The sequence below is a fragment of the Emydura macquarii genome, unplaced genomic scaffold (genome assembly GCF_026122565.2).
Source record: "Emydura macquarii macquarii isolate MOO-44397 ecotype Brisbane River unplaced genomic scaffold, CSIRO-AGI_Emac_v2 contig_3220, whole genome shotgun sequence".
In the NCBI taxonomy this organism is placed as follows: domain Eukaryota; kingdom Metazoa; phylum Chordata; order Testudines; family Chelidae; genus Emydura; species Emydura macquarii.
The window spans coordinates 10,331,523-10,348,652 of record NW_027133357.1 but is presented as its reverse complement, the minus strand read 5'-3'; the positions used below and the strand labels follow the sequence as shown (position 1 = coordinate 10,348,652).

Genomic DNA, 17,130 nt, shown 5'->3' with positions numbered 1-17,130 from the left:
CTCTAGCGTACAGCTCACACTGGAAAACCCACCCAGGCAGGTGTTTCCCAGCTGCAGCCACTTGCAGTTCCAGTCAGAATGACTGTCCATCCTTGTGGACACTGATCGTAGTGGACTGGGGGAGAGATTCCACCCACCAAGCAGTGTGGGACGGGGGTGCACAGCTGGGTGCAGCGATAAGGAAGGGGATGGCGTCTCTTTGGGAAGCAGCCAGCTGTAGCCAGGGGATTCCGAACTAGATCGATCATTGGTCTGTTTCACCACAGCGGCTCCTGTTTGCTGACGTAAGAAGTCCCAGAAGTCGTGCCGAGGGGATACGCCAACTTTCCTCCGGGCCTGACTATGGTTTAGGTTACTGGAGGTCTCACATAATAGAAGGCTGGATTCCCTCCTTTTAAACGGTTTGTGTGAAAGTAGTGTTGGTGACTGGGCTCGCCCGACATCCCTAATGACTGACTCCTCTCATGGAGGCAGCATTTTCTAGTGTGTGGAGTACTGGATGCGGAGTCCCGAAAGCTGACTTCTAGTCCCTGCTGTGTGACTCGTGTGTGGCACATGCCTTCACTGTGCCTCAATTTCCCCATCTGCAAAGAGGAGATAAAGCACAGCGCTTTGAGATGCAGACAGCTGGGACAGCGCTGCACAGACAGCCCTACGCCTTGACCTACCGACATGCTTCAAACCTGCTCTGCAGAGCAGAGCAGCCTCTGTGACCCATTCAACCCTTAGCCTCTCTGCTGAGGCTGGTTGCCAGAGCTGGTGGAAAGCATGATGTAGACCGTGGTGCATGAGGAAATGGACCAACGCCAGGTCCGCACTACAAACTTCTGCCAGCGTAGCTATGTACTCGGGGGTGTGATCTCTGACCGACATAGCTGTGCCAACCAAGACAACTGGAATAGATGCACTTATGTCAGCAAAAGCACAGTTTTGCTGGTATAAGCTGCATCAACACTAGGAATGCTTTGCTGGTGATAAATATTATCTAAATAAAATATCTAAAAAATTATATCAGTGCAGCTATACCAACAAAATGCTCCTAGGGTAGACACGGCCTCAGACTCACCCAATAGCCATAAGATGGTAACAGCTCTAATGGGCCTGGGCTGGCCCTCCAGTGTGATAAGTGTTGACTCATTCACAACTTGGCCTTATCGGTACTGGTTGAGCAAAGTCCAGGGTACTCACTCTGCAGGACTCAGGGGGCAACAAATGACAGAATAATCTGATGTTTTGTTTTGTTTTTTTTCAGCCCCGAATAATCTCACAACAAACCTGGCCAGGCAAAGGCTGCAGAGAGATGCGCTGGGAGCCCCTGAGAGGCGGGAGGAGTTAGAAAACAAAAACAGTCAGGAAAAGTCCAACCTTATTTCCTCCATCAAACTCCCACGGTTTAGAGCACGCTGCCCTGTGAGTACAGAGGCAATGGGGAGGGGTTTGCGTCCACAAAGACAGCAAGGTTTTTAAAATGAAGTACCCATAAAAATAGAACAGAATAGGAGGTTCATCTGCAGATGTGTTAGCAGGCGTTCATTCAGAGCTGTAAAGTGCTGGGTAGTTAATTGCTACCTAACTCATTCAGTGCCCAGACAATCTACTTTAAAAGCCTTACTTTCTCCTTCACGCAGATGAGCCCTTTTAAATCTGTGCATGCAGGAAATTACTCCAGAAGCACAAAATCTGATTATCTCAACCCCTTTTCGCTGATGTCATTTCTGGACTGCCTCTAGCAACCTTCCCCGACTCTGTCTGCTGGCAAAAAAGCGAGGCAGAGAAAGGGAAAGATAAATATACGCTCAGAGAATCTGTGAGTTCCTCAATCCTCCTCTCACATCTCACTTGACTCTTTCCTCTTCTGGAAACTAAGTAAAAGGAAAAAAGCAAGAGCTGCAGCAAGCACTGACGGCTAGCCGATGGCTTCTGGTTACCACTAAAATCCCTTCAGCTGGAGGAGAATATCACAGGGTGAATGCTACAGTCCGTAAGTGTCTTGTTTGCTCCCTTTGTTTTGCTATTGTGCTGCTGTTTTCTCTTTGTTGTGCTGTTTTTGTTTGCTGTTGTGAGATTCCCACAGGTGGTGGTATGAAATAATTGTACAGGGATCGAGCCTGTAGCAAAGCCCGGGAGATCTGAGAAGTAACAGCCTGCTCAGTTTTACAAACTCCATTTTGAGTTAAAAAGATCAACAAACAAAGGTTTTCAGATGTGACAAAACAACTGGTGGCTTTTGGATTTCCAGACACGGGCCGGCACCGAGAGACCACAGTGATGGGCGTTCCCTGCATGCCCGACAGATAGATAGAATATGGCTTTCTCGACAGACGGCTCAGAAGTGTACAGATCCCTGTACAGAGGTCAGGCTACCCTGTACAGAAGCGTCTGGGCAGGGTGAAACCTATGCCCTTTTCAGATGTCTGTAAAGTAGGGCAGCTTTAGACAACACATTAGGAAAAAATGCAGGGCTTGGACACTGTCAGTAAATGTTACCATCTGCTTCTCAGGCTGTGCCGTGCTTAATGTCTCTGGGCAACTAGTTTGGCCCAGATCTAGGAATGGGCTTGGCTGACCATGGGGCAATTCCAGGCATCAGCCACAGAGGTGGCCACCTAATTAGGCCCTGCCTTTCCGGGCAGCACCCAGACCGGGGGAGGAGTGTGTGGCTGCAAGAAGAGGCCAGCCGGCCGGTCGGAAGGAATCCACAGTCCAGAGAGTGGACTGCCAGCTGGCTGGAGAACAAGAGGCTTACTCAAGCAAGGAATGAGGAAAATAGAGGGGGAAGCCAAAGGGAGGCAGGGTGGAGAGATGGGAGCTGAGCTGGGGAAAGGAAAGAGATGGCAGACCCTCTTCGTTGACCTGGGTAATGGGCACCAAAATGGTTCCGCACCTAGGACCATCCCTGTTACAGACCTAAGCCAAGCCTAAGAAGAAGCCAGTCCTTCTACGTTGTTCCACTCTCCTCTGAACTTTTCCAAGCAGGGCAAGTGGGAGAGGGGACTTAATTCGTTATTGGTAGGAATGAGAGACAGATCATATGGGAACTTAAAAGGATCTGCACACACACCGGAAATGGGGTTCTTCTCTACATCTCTGTGATGGATCAAGAGCTCCTGGAAGGTTTTTCGTACACACCTAAAAACAGGATTTAGGGTCAAATTCCTTGCTGGTGTAAACTGGCCATTTTTCTTTTTGTTTGGTTTTCTTTTTCTGCTTGTTTTATTACATTAGACATTTAGATCTTGTCTGTCAGGCTTTCCTGGGAGACCATTTGACCAGCGGAGAACTGGCTGCCTAACAAGTGAAATCAAGTTAACTGTGATGGGGATTGATTTTTCACCAGACTTTGCTGACAAAACAGAAGCAGAGTTTTAACCATCGACTCCAATGTCTAGTGAACAATTAGGGGGAAGCTATTCCTACTAAAGTGTCCCCTTCTGTTGGAAGCTGACAGAGCTCCTTGTTCACATTTAAGACCAAGAGTCAAACAAGACTCAACATTCTTGATATTTCTAAGTTAAAATATAGGGCTTTAAAAAAAAAAACAAAAAAAACCCAGGACTTCTGTAAAACATAAATAAGCAAAAACAAATCAGTCCCAATTTTCCTCTCTGATCTTCAGGTCAGACCCGCAGCTGCCCATCCTAGTTATTTAAATGCATCAAATATGGGTCAATTGTAACTGGGTTTGTCTGACACAGGCGGGCTCATGCAAAAATCAAATCCAGACCTGGTTTTCCCTGACCTATCACTGATGCAGACAGGTTCCAATCATGCTCTCATGCAGCTGCAAGGGACAGCAGGGTTAGGACCTTCAGCACCATCTCTCTACCCAACAAGCCACAGGAACAGCCTACTAGTGAGGACATCCGGACTATGCAGCATCTGTAGTCCATGCTGACAATTTACCACAGCCCCAGGCAGCCCTTAATTTTCATATATATATGCACACAAGCTTAAGAACATAGCAAAGTCATCCCGCTGCAATATCTGCTGGCATCAGTTCCCTCATTGATAGATGAAAAGTACTGTCTCACTTCACCCCTTGTGAAAGGAAAGCCCCGGTGGATTCCCAGAGTCATGGAAGAGGAAAAGCAGGCTCGGGATTAGGGTGACCAGATGTCCTGATTTTATAGGGACAATCCCGATATTTGGAGCTTTGTCTTATATAGCCTCTTAATAGCCTGCACCCCCGTCCTGATATTTTTACCCTTGCTATCTGATCGCCCCACTCAGGATTGCTCAGATTTTCACTGGTGGCAAGTGCCTGGTGCTGCAGGTTCTTTTGCAGTGCGTACCCTAGCCCTTTTGTGGGGCGGCAGATTGTGGTTACATCACAGCATGGTCCTAACTGCTCTCACTTAAGGAAGGCACCCTATGGCCCTGTCAATGGGCAAAGAAGGAGTAATCTGTTTCTAGCCATATTAGTTGGCCATGTTGTAGCCTAGTTTCCCCGCAGGCTGCAGCCTGGTCTGCTAACAGGTCTTTCAGACATGCTGGCTTGCATCTTTTTAATCATATGACGCTAACTCAATGAAGCCAGCACCTTGAGACAAGGTTCTAGGGGCAGGGTTGGAGGGCTACCTCCATCTTGGACCTATCTCAGACTAGAGGGAAGGGCAAAAGCCTCCTGGGGAGTAGCCGACCCCAGACTGTGATTTGAGCTCCCCGTGGGTCAGAGGCACGACAGCAGTTTGCAAGTGCAGAGCGAGGGAGGGCTGGGGACAGGATGAGGGAATGGCACGCCTGGAGTGGGATCAGGGCGATCCTACTTAATCCCAGCCTGACTCTGCTCTCACTCCTGCAGGTGTAAAGCAGGAGCAGCTCCAGTAAGGTCAGTGGTCTTAGAGGGGTGTGAAATCAAGGTCAGGTAGGAGACCTCCGTAGTCTGTGTTTGTAGCCAGCTGAAGAATGAATGGAGACCTTGATTTCTGAAAGACTCGTTCATATTGCAGCTGCGCTGTCCTGCTGTTCCCTGGTGTAAATGAAGCTGCCGTGGACTGAACTTTATTACTGATCTCTGACTTATTTGTGTGGCTGCTGCCCGCATCCACACTAGTGCAGCTCTGTGACTATTTGTGGGCTCAGCCATTCCCCCCCCCCTTCAGCCTGAGCCTGTCCATGAAAAACCTGAAGGGCCGCCTTTACCAAGCGGGGCCTCGGTTTGTGCACAGGCACTTCTGCGCACTCCCACTGCCCGCATGCAGGCAGCGTGGTTTACACGCACAGACACCCATCAGCCACCCAGGAAAGCCCATCACCTGCATGTGGAAGTGACAGAATTGGGGGACTGAGGCTGATGGGTGTGCCCCCACGGGTTACACGTGTGCCCACGCACCCCTAGATTATCAGAAGTGCTCAACTCTTGAGCAGCTCCCGTTGTTCTCACTTCTAGGGCCTGATCCCTCTTGAAAAATCTGACCAAGGAAAGCAAGGTACGGGCCCCTTTGAGCATTAGGCCCAACCCCACAGGGAAACTGCCAAGAAGAGGGGGAAAAATGCCTAGTGTTCATTCTTGCTACTTTTGGGATGCACAAGGACAACATCACATGTATTTACATCGTCTCCAAAGAGTCACTTTTTCTGATGATGTTTTCAGGACATTCGTTAATATCAGGCCCCTGTGTTTTGCTGGAGGACTCTTTGGAAGGTTGGAGTGGGACAGCAACAACACGCTAGGCTGAGGGGCAGATTGCCCAGCCTTTAGCTGAAGGGGAGGGGAGGGTGGGGATGTGTCCACACCACCTACCTTATTGCAAAATGACCCATTCTGAATTTGAATTAATCCACTTCCAAAGTGGAATTAATGCAGATTGAGATGCCCGTTCATCTGGCAAACAAACAAACCAACCAACCAAAAGCTTGCGTGTGGATGCAAGGGAGTTGATCTGAAAACCCCTCAAGTTAATCCCAAATAACTTCCAAGTGTAAAGACGCCCTAAATCTTTGATGGTGCCATTACGACAGGTAGAAACGCGCTGCCTTCAGAAAACACCGGATGTGATCTGCCTGTTCATTTCACACACACACTCCACTCTAGCCATCCCCTTCCCTATCCCAAATGCAGCAGGTTCACAGAGTGGTCAATTTAGCAAGTGTGTGTAGAGGTGATAAAGCCAAATAAAACCATGCTAGTGTAAGAGGGCGTCTCATCAGATTCACAGGGTATTTGGAGATGCTAGCAGCACACCATCTGAAAACTGTAACCTACCCAGGGGGACTCTGTGACTGATTACCATAACTTAATAGGGATGCTAGCAGCAAGAGTTAGACAGATTGCATTTTCTCATCCAGGGATGGCTGGGTGTATCCAGGCTGGGTTGGGCAGTGATTTCCATCAGTTTATTTTTATCCAAGCCAGCTCAGCTCTCTCTCCACGATCCGTGCTGATCCTTTCCCAGATGCCTGTTGTCCAAGACTTGATGCAGGCATTGATCTCTGCCTTACTCTCACATTTCATGACTCTAAGGCAATTATCAGCTGTTGAGGAGAAAATCTCTACTCCCCCCTTTTCTGGAATTGCACAGTTGACCAGGTGTGTGTGTGGAGTGGTGGGGGGGATTAGGCTTCAACTGCAAGGCACAAAAACTAGTGCCAGATGTACCAAAGGATGCTAGACCATTGGTGTGTCCCACTATGATCAGTCGTCATGTGTACCTACGTATACCTTTCTTATCCTAGGCTCAAGGAAGTGCTCTTCTCTGCGTAGCTTCACTCCCAAGCCCGTCTTTTCCTCTCCCAGCTTCCTGGCTTGTTGATTGTCCCAAGCGATTGCCGAGCTGTGCAGAATGGCTGCAGGAGTCGCTGCTAGCGGCCTGCGGATTTACTAGTACATTCTGTACTTTTGCAACAGCAGCTCCAGAGTCAAGGTTTTAACATGCCTCATTCCAAGCACTTAGCGCAGGAGATGGGCCTGAACCGAGAACCTGGAGCAGAACCCTCGGGAACTCTGAGGGTTTGAAGCCAGATCTAAAATGTGCACATGGCCCCTCTCTCTGTAAGAGGCTGAATCCTGTGCCTGAGCACGCTCATGCTTTGCAGAAGGGGGAAGTTGAACCTGAGCCCAGGCCTGCGTGGCAGTAATATTTTGGTATCCAGCTCTGCTAAACAAACAGAAATGTTTCTCAAAACCCTCATGTTCTTCTCCGCTTCAGCACTGCTCCCCGATGCCCTTCCCAGCACAGGGTAATGGTGGACCTCTCCGCTGGCCAGAAGGAGGAGTCACTCACAGAATGGAAGAATGATGAACCCTCCCCACGTGTTCAGGTTTGTGGGCTGGGTTCTCTCTCTCTGATTTGTTCTCAGGAACCCCAGGAGTCTCGAATGGAGCTTACGTTGGTCTCCCCAGTCAGCAGTTCATGCAGTCTCAGTTGAAAGTCAGCCAGGAAAGATTAGCTACCAGGGACACACTCCCTTTGAACAAATACTTTGTGGGCCCGCCTCCTCTGATGTTTGGTGCAGCTGCGTGGGAGGGACCCAGGTTTCAGGGTTGTGATGAAACCCAAAGCCAGGGAAGTGTCATGCAAGTTCCTCACAGCTATTTTATTATGATTATTAAACTGCTGTGGGAGTAGCACCGAGGGACCCCAAACAGGGACCAGGGCCCCATTGCGCTAGGTGCTGTACGAGCAAACAGTCAGACAGTCCCGGCCCCAGCCAGCTCACACTCTAGCATTAGACAGTATGCACTGGGGGAAATGAGCAGACTCATGGGAAGGGGTAGAGAAGAGGGAGCGGGGGACAAGGTAGTAGTGAAGAGGGGTGTAGCTGCAGTGGTCTCAGTAGTGTCCGTCTCCAGGTGAAAAGCTGTCCCTCAGCCTGGACCCCGGAGGCCTCTCTTTACAGGATCAGTCTAAATTGCAGCTGACTGCACCCGTGCCCGAAGGATAAAATAGCGCCCCGAGCCCCAGGCAGCGCCCATTCACGGAGTGGAAACAGAAGCACGGTTTGGACAGTGTCAGCGAAAAGTCAGTGGGGGAAGCCACGGCCGAGCAACGCTGGCTCCGGCCCTCCACTCGAACACTGACAGGTCTGTTGGATGCCGTTCCCGCTCACAATAGGCGCCTTGTCGCAGGCCCTGTCTGTCCGGGAGGGCTGGTGCGCTGCCTGCTTCCAGCCCCCTCTCCTTTTGTTGCTGTGCAAAGCACAGCGCAGCTGGGGGCGGGTTTGCTGGGGAGAAGGACAAGAGACAAAGGCAGACGCTCAGGGGTTCGGGGGCCTGGCCCGCCGCAGAAGTGGGGCCCCTTTAGCCAAGCGGCACATCGCGATGGTCAAAGCTGATCACCCGTGACAAACGCAAAGCCCCATTCAAAGCTCTCCCGGCAGGTCAGGCAGCCTCTGAGGAGAAGTTTCATCACAGGGAGGGAGGGAGGGCAATGGGGAGATGCCCCTATGGGCAAGATTCAGCTCCGTTGCAGAGGCCCAGCACAAGGCCCAGCTGCCATTTTAGTCCTGTGCCAAGGAACTGGGGCAGAGGCTCACTCGCCATCTGAACAAGCAAGAAGCCGTTCTCGGAGGGCGTGGGAGTCGGCCGCGCACGGCCGGCCAAGTGTAACGAACGCGTTGCTCCCCGCCACCCTGGCTGCGCTGACAGGAAAGTGGAAGGCACGGTCCTTCCCAGGTCAGGAGCCAGCCATAGCGCCGGGAGCGCCGAAAAACGCAGGGATACCGTGAGGGCAGAGAGGGTCGGGCTCAGAAGGGAGCGGAGGCTGGAGACAGCCGCCAGGGAGCTGGCTGCCGGGGAAAGGCTGGGGGCTGGGGCTGGTAAGCTAAGCGCAGATGCGGGAGCAGAGTGAGGAACATGTGACAGCAGGTGGGCCATGCACCCTTGTAAGATCAGAGACGAAATGACTCAGGCTGGGGGAAGTCTGCAGGCCAGGGCTTCTGGGCCCCTGGGTGAGGGGGGGGCTGGAAGGAGGATCCCTGGCAGGGCTGAGGCGCCCCGTGGGGTGCAGTGCCCCTGCCTTCAACTGGCCCTAGGGGCTGGGTTAGGAATTGCTGGGTTGATCTTTTACCGTGACTGTTAAAGTCATTGTGCCGAGGGCATTTCCACCTTTCAGCAGCCCTGCAAAAGGAATCTGCTGTTGTTCAACATGCACGAGTGCTACTGGGACCCCGCCCAGGGCTGGAGCCTGGAGAACTTGGAGCACATGGCGTGCCCAGCATGCTACCAGAGAGGATGTCCAAAAGGACATCAGCTCCCATTTAGGCACCCAAATAAAGGCCGGATTTTCACAAGAGCTGGGAATCCCCCCGTGGGCACCGAGCTCTTCTGAAAATTCCCACCCTGGAGGCGGCCCTTGAACCACAGCACTCAGCGACTCACAGCACTGGGGCTGGTTACCATCTGGCCCTGAGATTCAGTGCTGCTGAGACCTGGTGGTGAGTTTCCCCCGCTGCATGCGTCTCGTGGCAGCCGGGGTGTGAAGTCTAGTCCTGTCTCTTGTTCCTTCCTCTAGGTTCCCTTCATGAATTCCAGCAAGAAAGTGGATTTGAAAATAATTATCATCGGAGCACTGGGGTAAGCAGGATTCTTCCTTCCTACCGGTGTCCAAAGAGTCCTGAGGGTTTGTTCTCATGAAGGCTAAATGAGTTCCACTGTAAACCCCCTTGACACTACCAGAGCAGCGTCAGGGGACCTTAATGTACATGAGAAGGTGGGACTTCATCTTTCACGTCCAGGATTCTTTGGTTTATTATTCATGTATTTATACCATCCTCTCCAAGCTGCTGTGGAACACAGGGGCACTTCATAGTATTACAACTGACCCATTAAAAATGTTCAGCCCTTAAATCTAGAGGTTCAAATCCCCAATCTTCCTGTACCAATACAATGGCACCCACCAAACCAAAGTAGTCCATAGATCAGTCTGAAGCCTGACTAAATAAATGTCTCACACTTCTAAGATATATCCAAGGCCCAGTCTAACTTTGGAGCGTGCTAGGTGAGACGAAAATGGCAAGGTGCAGTGGTTGGAGTTGGGTTCCCATTATCCCTTTAACAACAGGGGGGTGGGAATCAGTGACTCTCCAGTCTTACTCCCTGCGTCGGATTCTGTCTCAGAAGTCCTGAGATTAATGCACATCTCTTTGTGTGCCTCTACTTCACCCCAGCGTGGGGAAAACCTCCCTCCTGCATCAGTTTGTGCACAAGACGTTCTATGAAGATTATCGGACCACCCTGGGAGCCAGTGTCCTGTCGAAGCACGTCCTGGTGGACAATACCCCCCTAAAACTGCAGGTGAGACACGTCTCGGTTTGGTCTCTGCCCAGTCAGAAGGGGCCAGTCTTTTGAGCCTGTGTGTACTCAGCTGCAGGGGACATCCAGCTAACAGAAGCTGGTGCACCAATGGGGATCATTCAGGACCTGCTCCTGCTCCCTTGGGAAGCAGTGATAACATTTCAGCAGTCGCAGGCTTGAGCCTGATGTTCACGGTCCCTGGATTCTGCTGAAATCAAGAGGAGTGGTAGGTGCTCAGCACCTCTGGAAACCAGGCCCCTGATAGCTCAGTGGAATACAGGGCAGCAGATAATCTAAGGTCACTGCCTCCAGAGTCCCGCCTCGGTTTCCCCTTCTCAGGACTCCTCAGTAAACTCCACAGCCTGGTTTGACTGCTGCAATGCCTCAGCTCTCCAGTCAAGTCCTTCACCAAAGCCTCCCCCCGCCCCACTCTTGTGGGGAAACAGAAGTTCAAATTCAAACCAAACCAAACCAAACCAAACCAAACACAGAGTCTTTGCCCCTGTCTCAGACTGGGCCCAGCCCTTCTTTCCAAAGGGATCAGTCTCCTCCCCTCTCATCCTTCTGCTTACCCACTTCCATGCCTTTCCAGGCGCCTTTCCGCCTCTCCTCCAGTCCTTCCTGTCCTGCTTTGGGTTGCATGCTGCACTTTCCTAGACAGACCCCCCCAGCCAGACATCCTGCCTAGAGTTTTCCCAGGGCTCTGCCTACCTTGTGCTCTCCTCAAGCTCCTCACAGTCTCTGCCTCTGCCATTTCCACTTTCTCTCCAGGCCTCTGGGTGAGATAAGGTAGATGCTTGATTGGGTCACATGACCTGCTTCATTTTCCCCACCTGGGGAGGAGGGTTGGCTTTGTCACAGGTGGGGCTGAAACCCATCTCCCTTTAAAGGGCCAGTCACCACGTCACACTCATTAACGTTGTGCGTCCTTGCTCTTCTCCCCCATTAGATTTGGGACACGGGGGGTCAGGAGCGGTTCCGGTCCGTGGTGTCAACGTTTTATAAGGGCTCAGATGGCTGCGTGCTGACCTTTGACGTCACGGACATGGAGTCCTTCGAGTCCTTGGATGACTGGAGAAAGGATTTCCTGGATAAGATCATCCCCGGGGAGCAGGGCTTCCCCATGGTGGTGCTGGGAAATAAAATCGACTTAAACGAACGGCAGGTAAGGAGGGGTCGTGGCCACAGTCAAGGGAGCAGAAGAATCAGCCATGGAGGGTGGGAGGGGCAGGGTTAGAGTTCTTCGACTGAATTTCATATGGCTCCAGTGGTGGAGCGGGGTGTGGGGGGGCTGGAGCATGCTGGGGAAACTCGCCCTCCTTCTGCCTGTAGAACCCCTGTTTGAATGACACAGGACTCCAGTCTCCAGGGCGGTCAATCACACGCCTTTCACCAGCACCAAATTCACTGAAACGTTAATAACCCCTCACAAGCCCCACTGGAAGCCTAAGTTTCCAGAAGCGGCTAATGATGTTGGATGCCCAGCTGGAGATGCCTTAAAGGGGCCTGATTTCCAAAAAGGGCCGAGCTCCTGCCCTCTAGAAATCAAGCCCCTACTCTGTGTCTCCCCAAAACTGAGGCACCTGGAGTGAGTAGTTCCTTGCGAAGCCCTAGGGCTTAGTGAACAGAGCTGGAGTGTTTCATCTGGAAGGTGCCGGGCTTACGATTCACCCACAAACCGGAAGCCAAGGAAGGCAAATCATGAATAATAAACAAGAAAAACCCCCGAGTGGTAGCTCGGCTGTTCGATTCCAGGAGGCAGAACGCTGAAAGAAATCTCCTTCACTTAACGCCCCGGCCTGCCCTCCTGTGACCTTGCTGAAGGTCACAACCGCGCTGGCCTGGCTTCGTGCCGCTGCTGCTAGGTGGACGTCCCCATGCCCCATCAGCTGCAACGCAAGGCATCCACCGCACGGAGCTGCTCAAAGCGGGGACGTGCTGCAGCCCAGGCTCTTCAGGAAGATCAGCCTCCGTGACGGGCGACGAGCCGCGCGTTCTGCTACCGAGCACTGTGTGCCTGACGCGACCGTGCTCAGCTGCTGCCAGCGCTTGGACCTGTGTCAAGGGACCCAGCTGAGTTTCCAGCATGCATTGGCTTCAATGGGTATTGAGGGATCTTAGCACCAGCCCGAGGTCGCCCCTCGGTGGCTGTAGAATGAAAAGCCCAATGGACTCTGAGCGTATGGCTACCATCAGGGCAGGGGAATACCCCACGCCCTGGACTTGGTCACCCCCTCAGGGGGCAGCAAGTGAATAACATGACCTCCCCGCCTTTCCCTCCCCCAGGTGTCCAAGGAGACCGCCTCATTCTGGTGCAAAGAAAAGGACATCCCGTATTTCGAAGTGAGCGCCAAGAATGACATCAACGTAGTGCAGGCCTTTGAGACGCTCGCGAGGCAGGCCCTGTCGAGGGTGAGTAGCGGTGCGGGGCCTGCGCTCTCGTAGCTGGGTGACCTTGGGCAAGTCACATCTGTGCCTCAGTTTCCTCCTCTGTAAAATGAGGATAATGACACCGACTGCCTTTGGAAAGCACTTTGAGATCCACTGATCAAAAGCACCATTTAGGAGCTAGGATTGTTATTTATTTTCATCATTTGGGCCAGAACATGGAAACAGCTGGTGAGGATGTGGTGCCATTTTTAAGCTGAAATCCAAACCCTGGCTTGCATTTGCCCTTGAATTTAAATCCTGAACACAGCCCTGCACCTAAATGAGGATTCAGATTGGAGGGTGACTCATTCCCAGGTCGCATGCTTTTTATATTTTGCAATAATTTTACTCAAAAATGCCAATTTATCATTTATTCTTTTTTAAATAAAACATTTTCATTTCAGTTTTAAAGCTTCTCCCCCCGCCCCCATGACCCTCAGGCAATAAGCAATTAGAGAAACGTTTTTGTAAATAATGTTGATAAAAATCACTGTAAAATTGAATGAAACAAGGAATAAGTTGCGGGTTTTGAAAGTCCTGCCAAGTTTTGTTTTCCTTTTTCGACCAGCTATCAGGAATAAAGTGGCTAGGCTAGCTGTGTAAGCGAACCATGCCCTCTAGTGGGGATCTCCATGAAATCAAAAGAGGAGAGAAAGCATTGGGCTTAAAGGCGGGTCGGTTAGGAGCTGTCCTCCATTTTAAAACAGCAATTTCGCATCTGCAAATAGTTGCTGGTACAACTGAGATCAGTTACATGTTTAACTAGCGTACCTAGATTGTGCCCAGAAATCAAACAGATAGACATGAAAATGGCACAGATTTGCCTGTATTTATTTAAACTTGCAAAACTGCAGGCAAAAAATGTGAAGGGCCCTTTCAAAATATGGCCCTTTTCCAAGATCAGAATTAGTATTTAGCTAAGGAGAGTTGTCACGATTAAAGTAAATGGGCTGTTCAGAAGAGAGTACCGGCCACAAACTAAACTCTACTGCCTTAAAATGGATCTAACTTAAACCTACAACATTGGCACTGAAATGTTGCTAAGTTATCCCTGCTAGAGAGGTATAGTGTCTGTTGTCTGTTGACGTATCTATAATACCACGATGGGCAGAGTATATTACTCGCTCTAACCATAAGGAGGGCTGTTCTGTCTGCAAAGAAGTTTAAGTGGAGCAATGGTAGAGTGATAGAGTGATTGTAAAGCCTGGCTTGACACAGCCCTGGCTGGGATGATTTAGTTGGGGTTGGTCCTGCTTTGAGCAGGGGGTTGGACTAGATGACCTCCTGAGGTCCCTTCCAACCCTCATCTTCTATGATTCTATGATGTGAATGAGGATGTTTTCATTCCACATGGGGTGTGCAAACTTTTTTGTGATTTCCGTCCCATGTTCTCATTGAACAGATATTGAAGCTCAGAATGAATCTCAGATGAAGTGGCCAGGTTTCTTCAATTCTGGTCTTTTCATATTCATATACTGTGCCCATCACTATGGCGTCTGAAAGCATTAACAACCTGACTAGGATCTATCTTGTGTGGTGCTTTCCTTTTGCCTAATTTGCATCCCAACTCATAAATCAGTCTGGGATCACTCAAATTTCAGCTCAAAACTCAGTCCCAGGTTCCTGGAGATTTATCCCCAGCTCCTCAAGAGATCTGAACCTCAGAGAAACTTGGGTTGGTAAGAAATCAGGTGATTTCCCACCAGGAAGCTTAGGATTCAGTAGTAAAGTAAATAGTTTTTCACAAAACAAAACCCAAGCCAGTTTTATTTCCTCTCATCTTTTTTCCAGTACCAAGGGATTCTCGAGAACTATTTAACAGACTCCATCAAGCTCACGCCTGACGACCAGCCCAGGAAGAACTGCTGCTGAACGAGACATTTGGAGACACCTGCCATGACTCTGAGGCATCCTCGCTCAGCACCGCAATCGCCGGCCCGACCCCATTCGTGGCCGGTTTTTTGTTCGGCCGTGGGTGGTGACTCAGCGATCTGGTTCCACATTTCACAGCCAAGCTAACAAATCTCTTGACATTTATTGAGCGCACAGAAGAGACTGGCTTTTTCGTTACATGCCTAGATTGGACTAATCCAGCCAGACCGCACCTGGCTGCTCCTTACATCAGGGCTATTACTGCTTCATTAACCTTCTGACCCACCCCCCATTTCACAGCCTGGCACCAACCTTCATTCTAACCCTGGTTGAGTCGAGGTGGCTCAGATGCCTGCCCAGGGCCGTGGCTCGCTCAGTCACCTCCCGCGCCTGTTTTCTCTCCGCTCGTTACACCTGTTGACACTCAGGCAGGTCATAGTGGATTCCTGACCGAACGCTGGGGCTCGCCCTCTGGCACTTGACCAGGCTTTCCCAACAGTGTAAGCCAGGCAGGACTGCATGGTCAATGCCCTGCAGGCTGGGCCTCCCTAGAGAATGTAATCTCGGTCTCTGCGGTCTGAACACAAAACAGAGACGATTGTTTGCCAGATACCCAATGTTGAAACTAACGCCCCCACAGCCTGCACTTGATAGTAAACAGGTGTATGCAGTTCATCCCAGACGGAGGGGTGGTCAAAGCACAGGCCTGGGAGCCAGGAATGTCTGCCTTGTAATCCCAGCACTGACACCCATTGCCCTATGCATAACCTTTCTGTGCCTCAGTTTCTCCCCATCTGTAGAATGGGGGGGGGAGTTGATAACACTTTACCACCACAGAGATGAGGCTGTCTCTACAGCACTTTGACAAAAGAGCAGTGCTATGTAGTTTTATTGGCAGGGTTTTTTTAAAGGAATACTTTTAAAGGGAGGTGGGGGGTGGGGTTGAGCGGTTAGAGTACTAAACTAGTTCTCAGGAGACCTGAGTTCTATTCCCAGTTCATCCACCTGCCTACTGGGCAATTGTGGGCAAGCCACTTCACTGCCCCGTGCATCAGTCTAACGATACAGACCTCCTTTATGAAGCGTATTGAGCTCTAGTGATGACAAGTGCTAGATAAGAACGAGGCATGATTGCTATTTTATAATTGTTAATCACAGAACAAGGGGCGGCATGGATCAGATTTTGCCGCAACCAGCAAGGGGACCGAGCAGAACTTGAAAAGGGAAAGTAAGGGCAAGACAGCCTATGGGATCTGTGCAGATCTGTGCCTCTCCTGAGGTCTCCCTGCTCCATTGCCTGGGTTTCTGTCCCCACCCATTTTCTCTTTTTATTGCCCTGTGGGGTTCAAAAGCATCTTTGGGTGTTACAGGCTCGAGGGCTGGACTCAGAGAGGTGCCTGTAACGTGAAACTGACACATTCATTTAGGATTTTCAGTGGGCCCAGGGGTGGCAGGAGGGCAGGGCTACCTCTCCAGGGCGGCTCAGAGCACTTTCGGTTGGTGGCAGTGAGTAGCAGAAGCAGCTGCCACATGGAACTTGGCCAACGCATGCGGAACTGGTAAAACCCATGTCAACGTGGCCTTGAGGATCGCCAGAAGCCAAGCTGCAGGCTGGGGCCGGAGGTCACAGCTGTGCGTCAGTGCTGTTTCCAGGCCGTTTGGCTTCGGCTGTGGAAATCTCACCCAGCCATGAAGCCCAGGTGTGGTTTGGGTTAGGGCAGGGACAAAGGGCATTCATCTGAGCAGCAAGACAAGGGGATCTGCAGCACAGAAATGGCACCCACGCGCGCTGGCAGCAGGGGATGTTAGTTGCCCAGGCAGCATGAATGTGGTCCACGGCCCTTAGTGTGAAATAAGACGAGTCCCCTACAGTGCTAGTGGAAACTCAACAGGTTTCTATAGGTGTCATTCCAACCCCTTCTCCAGAGAGGAGCCGGTCCTTTCTAGAGGTATTTGAAATCATTCTGTAGGACTCTAGAAGAGGAATGGAATTGCCTATTAAAACCTATTGGGTGGGTCAAAACACCTATAGCAAAGTGCTCATTTCTATTAACTTCTAGAGGACTTCCTTATAATGGCTGTGTGACTGGGGACAGGGGCACTCCTAGTCCATGGCGAAATCTCATCTCAGCTTCCCTCTTCCTGTGCGTATGTGCTCAGGGGAAGGCAATAAGAGGCGAGCCTGGGTTAAATTAGGGAGAGGATGATTTGGGGAAGGGAGGGCTCTGCAAGCTGGGGCGATAGGACTGAGCTGAGCCCCTGGTGTGGGGGTCCTGATGAATGTCTCAGGAGGTTAATTTGAATTCTCAAGTGGGTTATTTTGTTTTTCTCACGGTATAACACTAGAGGAAAAGGCCTTGCTGATGGGGTCTCTTTCTCCCGCTGAGCGTAGCTCACATGAGACTACATCCATGTAGCTAGTGCAAAACAGCTACATACCAGTCAAGTCAGCAGCACTGCCAACCCCTGGTTGTGAAAATCACGAGCCAGGCTCTCAAAATCATGAAATTGGCTCAGAAATCATGATGTTTTTAAAAAATAATTCAATTTCTACTGCTTTTTAATTTGCCGTTTGGAGTTTGGCACCTGCAGGG

At 50.8% G+C, this 17,130-nt stretch overlaps 1 protein-coding gene across 2 annotated transcripts; it reads left to right on the top strand.

Moving 5' to 3' along the window:
- Window positions 1-1,765: 1,765 nt before the first annotated feature.
- On the top strand, window positions 1,766-16,839 carry RAB7B (RAB7B, member RAS oncogene family). Of its 2 annotated transcripts, XM_067531712.1 has the most exons (8): window positions 1,766-1,981; window positions 7,149-7,260; window positions 7,793-8,023; window positions 9,453-9,514; window positions 10,108-10,234; window positions 11,184-11,399; window positions 12,521-12,646; window positions 14,456-16,839. In XM_067531712.1, exons 4-8 carry the CDS (start codon window positions 9,462-9,464, stop codon window positions 14,534-14,536), a joined length of 603 nt encoding a protein of 200 aa, XP_067387813.1. In that variant the 5' UTR covers window positions 1,766-1,981; window positions 7,149-7,260; window positions 7,793-8,023; window positions 9,453-9,461; the 3' UTR covers window positions 14,537-16,839. The 2 variants fall into 2 exon arrangements, with proteins under 2 accessions (XP_067387813.1, XP_067387812.1); XM_067531711.1 differs by lacking the exon at window positions 7,793-8,023.
- Window positions 16,840-17,130: the final 291 nt, after the last annotated feature.

Bases quoted from the DNA above. Each gene is read 5' to 3' on its own strand.
- RAB7B (XM_067531711.1), top strand. From the start codon at position 7,183: ATGGTGGACCTCTCCGCTGGCCAGAAGGAGGAGTCACTCACAGAATGG. The intron at 7,261-9,452 runs GTTTGTGGGCTG...TCCTTCCTCTAG, and splicing joins AACCCTCCCCACGTGTTCAG to GTTCCCTTCATGAATTCCAG. The intron at 11,400-12,520 runs GTAAGGAGGGGT...TCCCTCCCCCAG, and splicing joins TCGACTTAAACGAACGGCAG to GTGTCCAAGGAGACCGCCTC.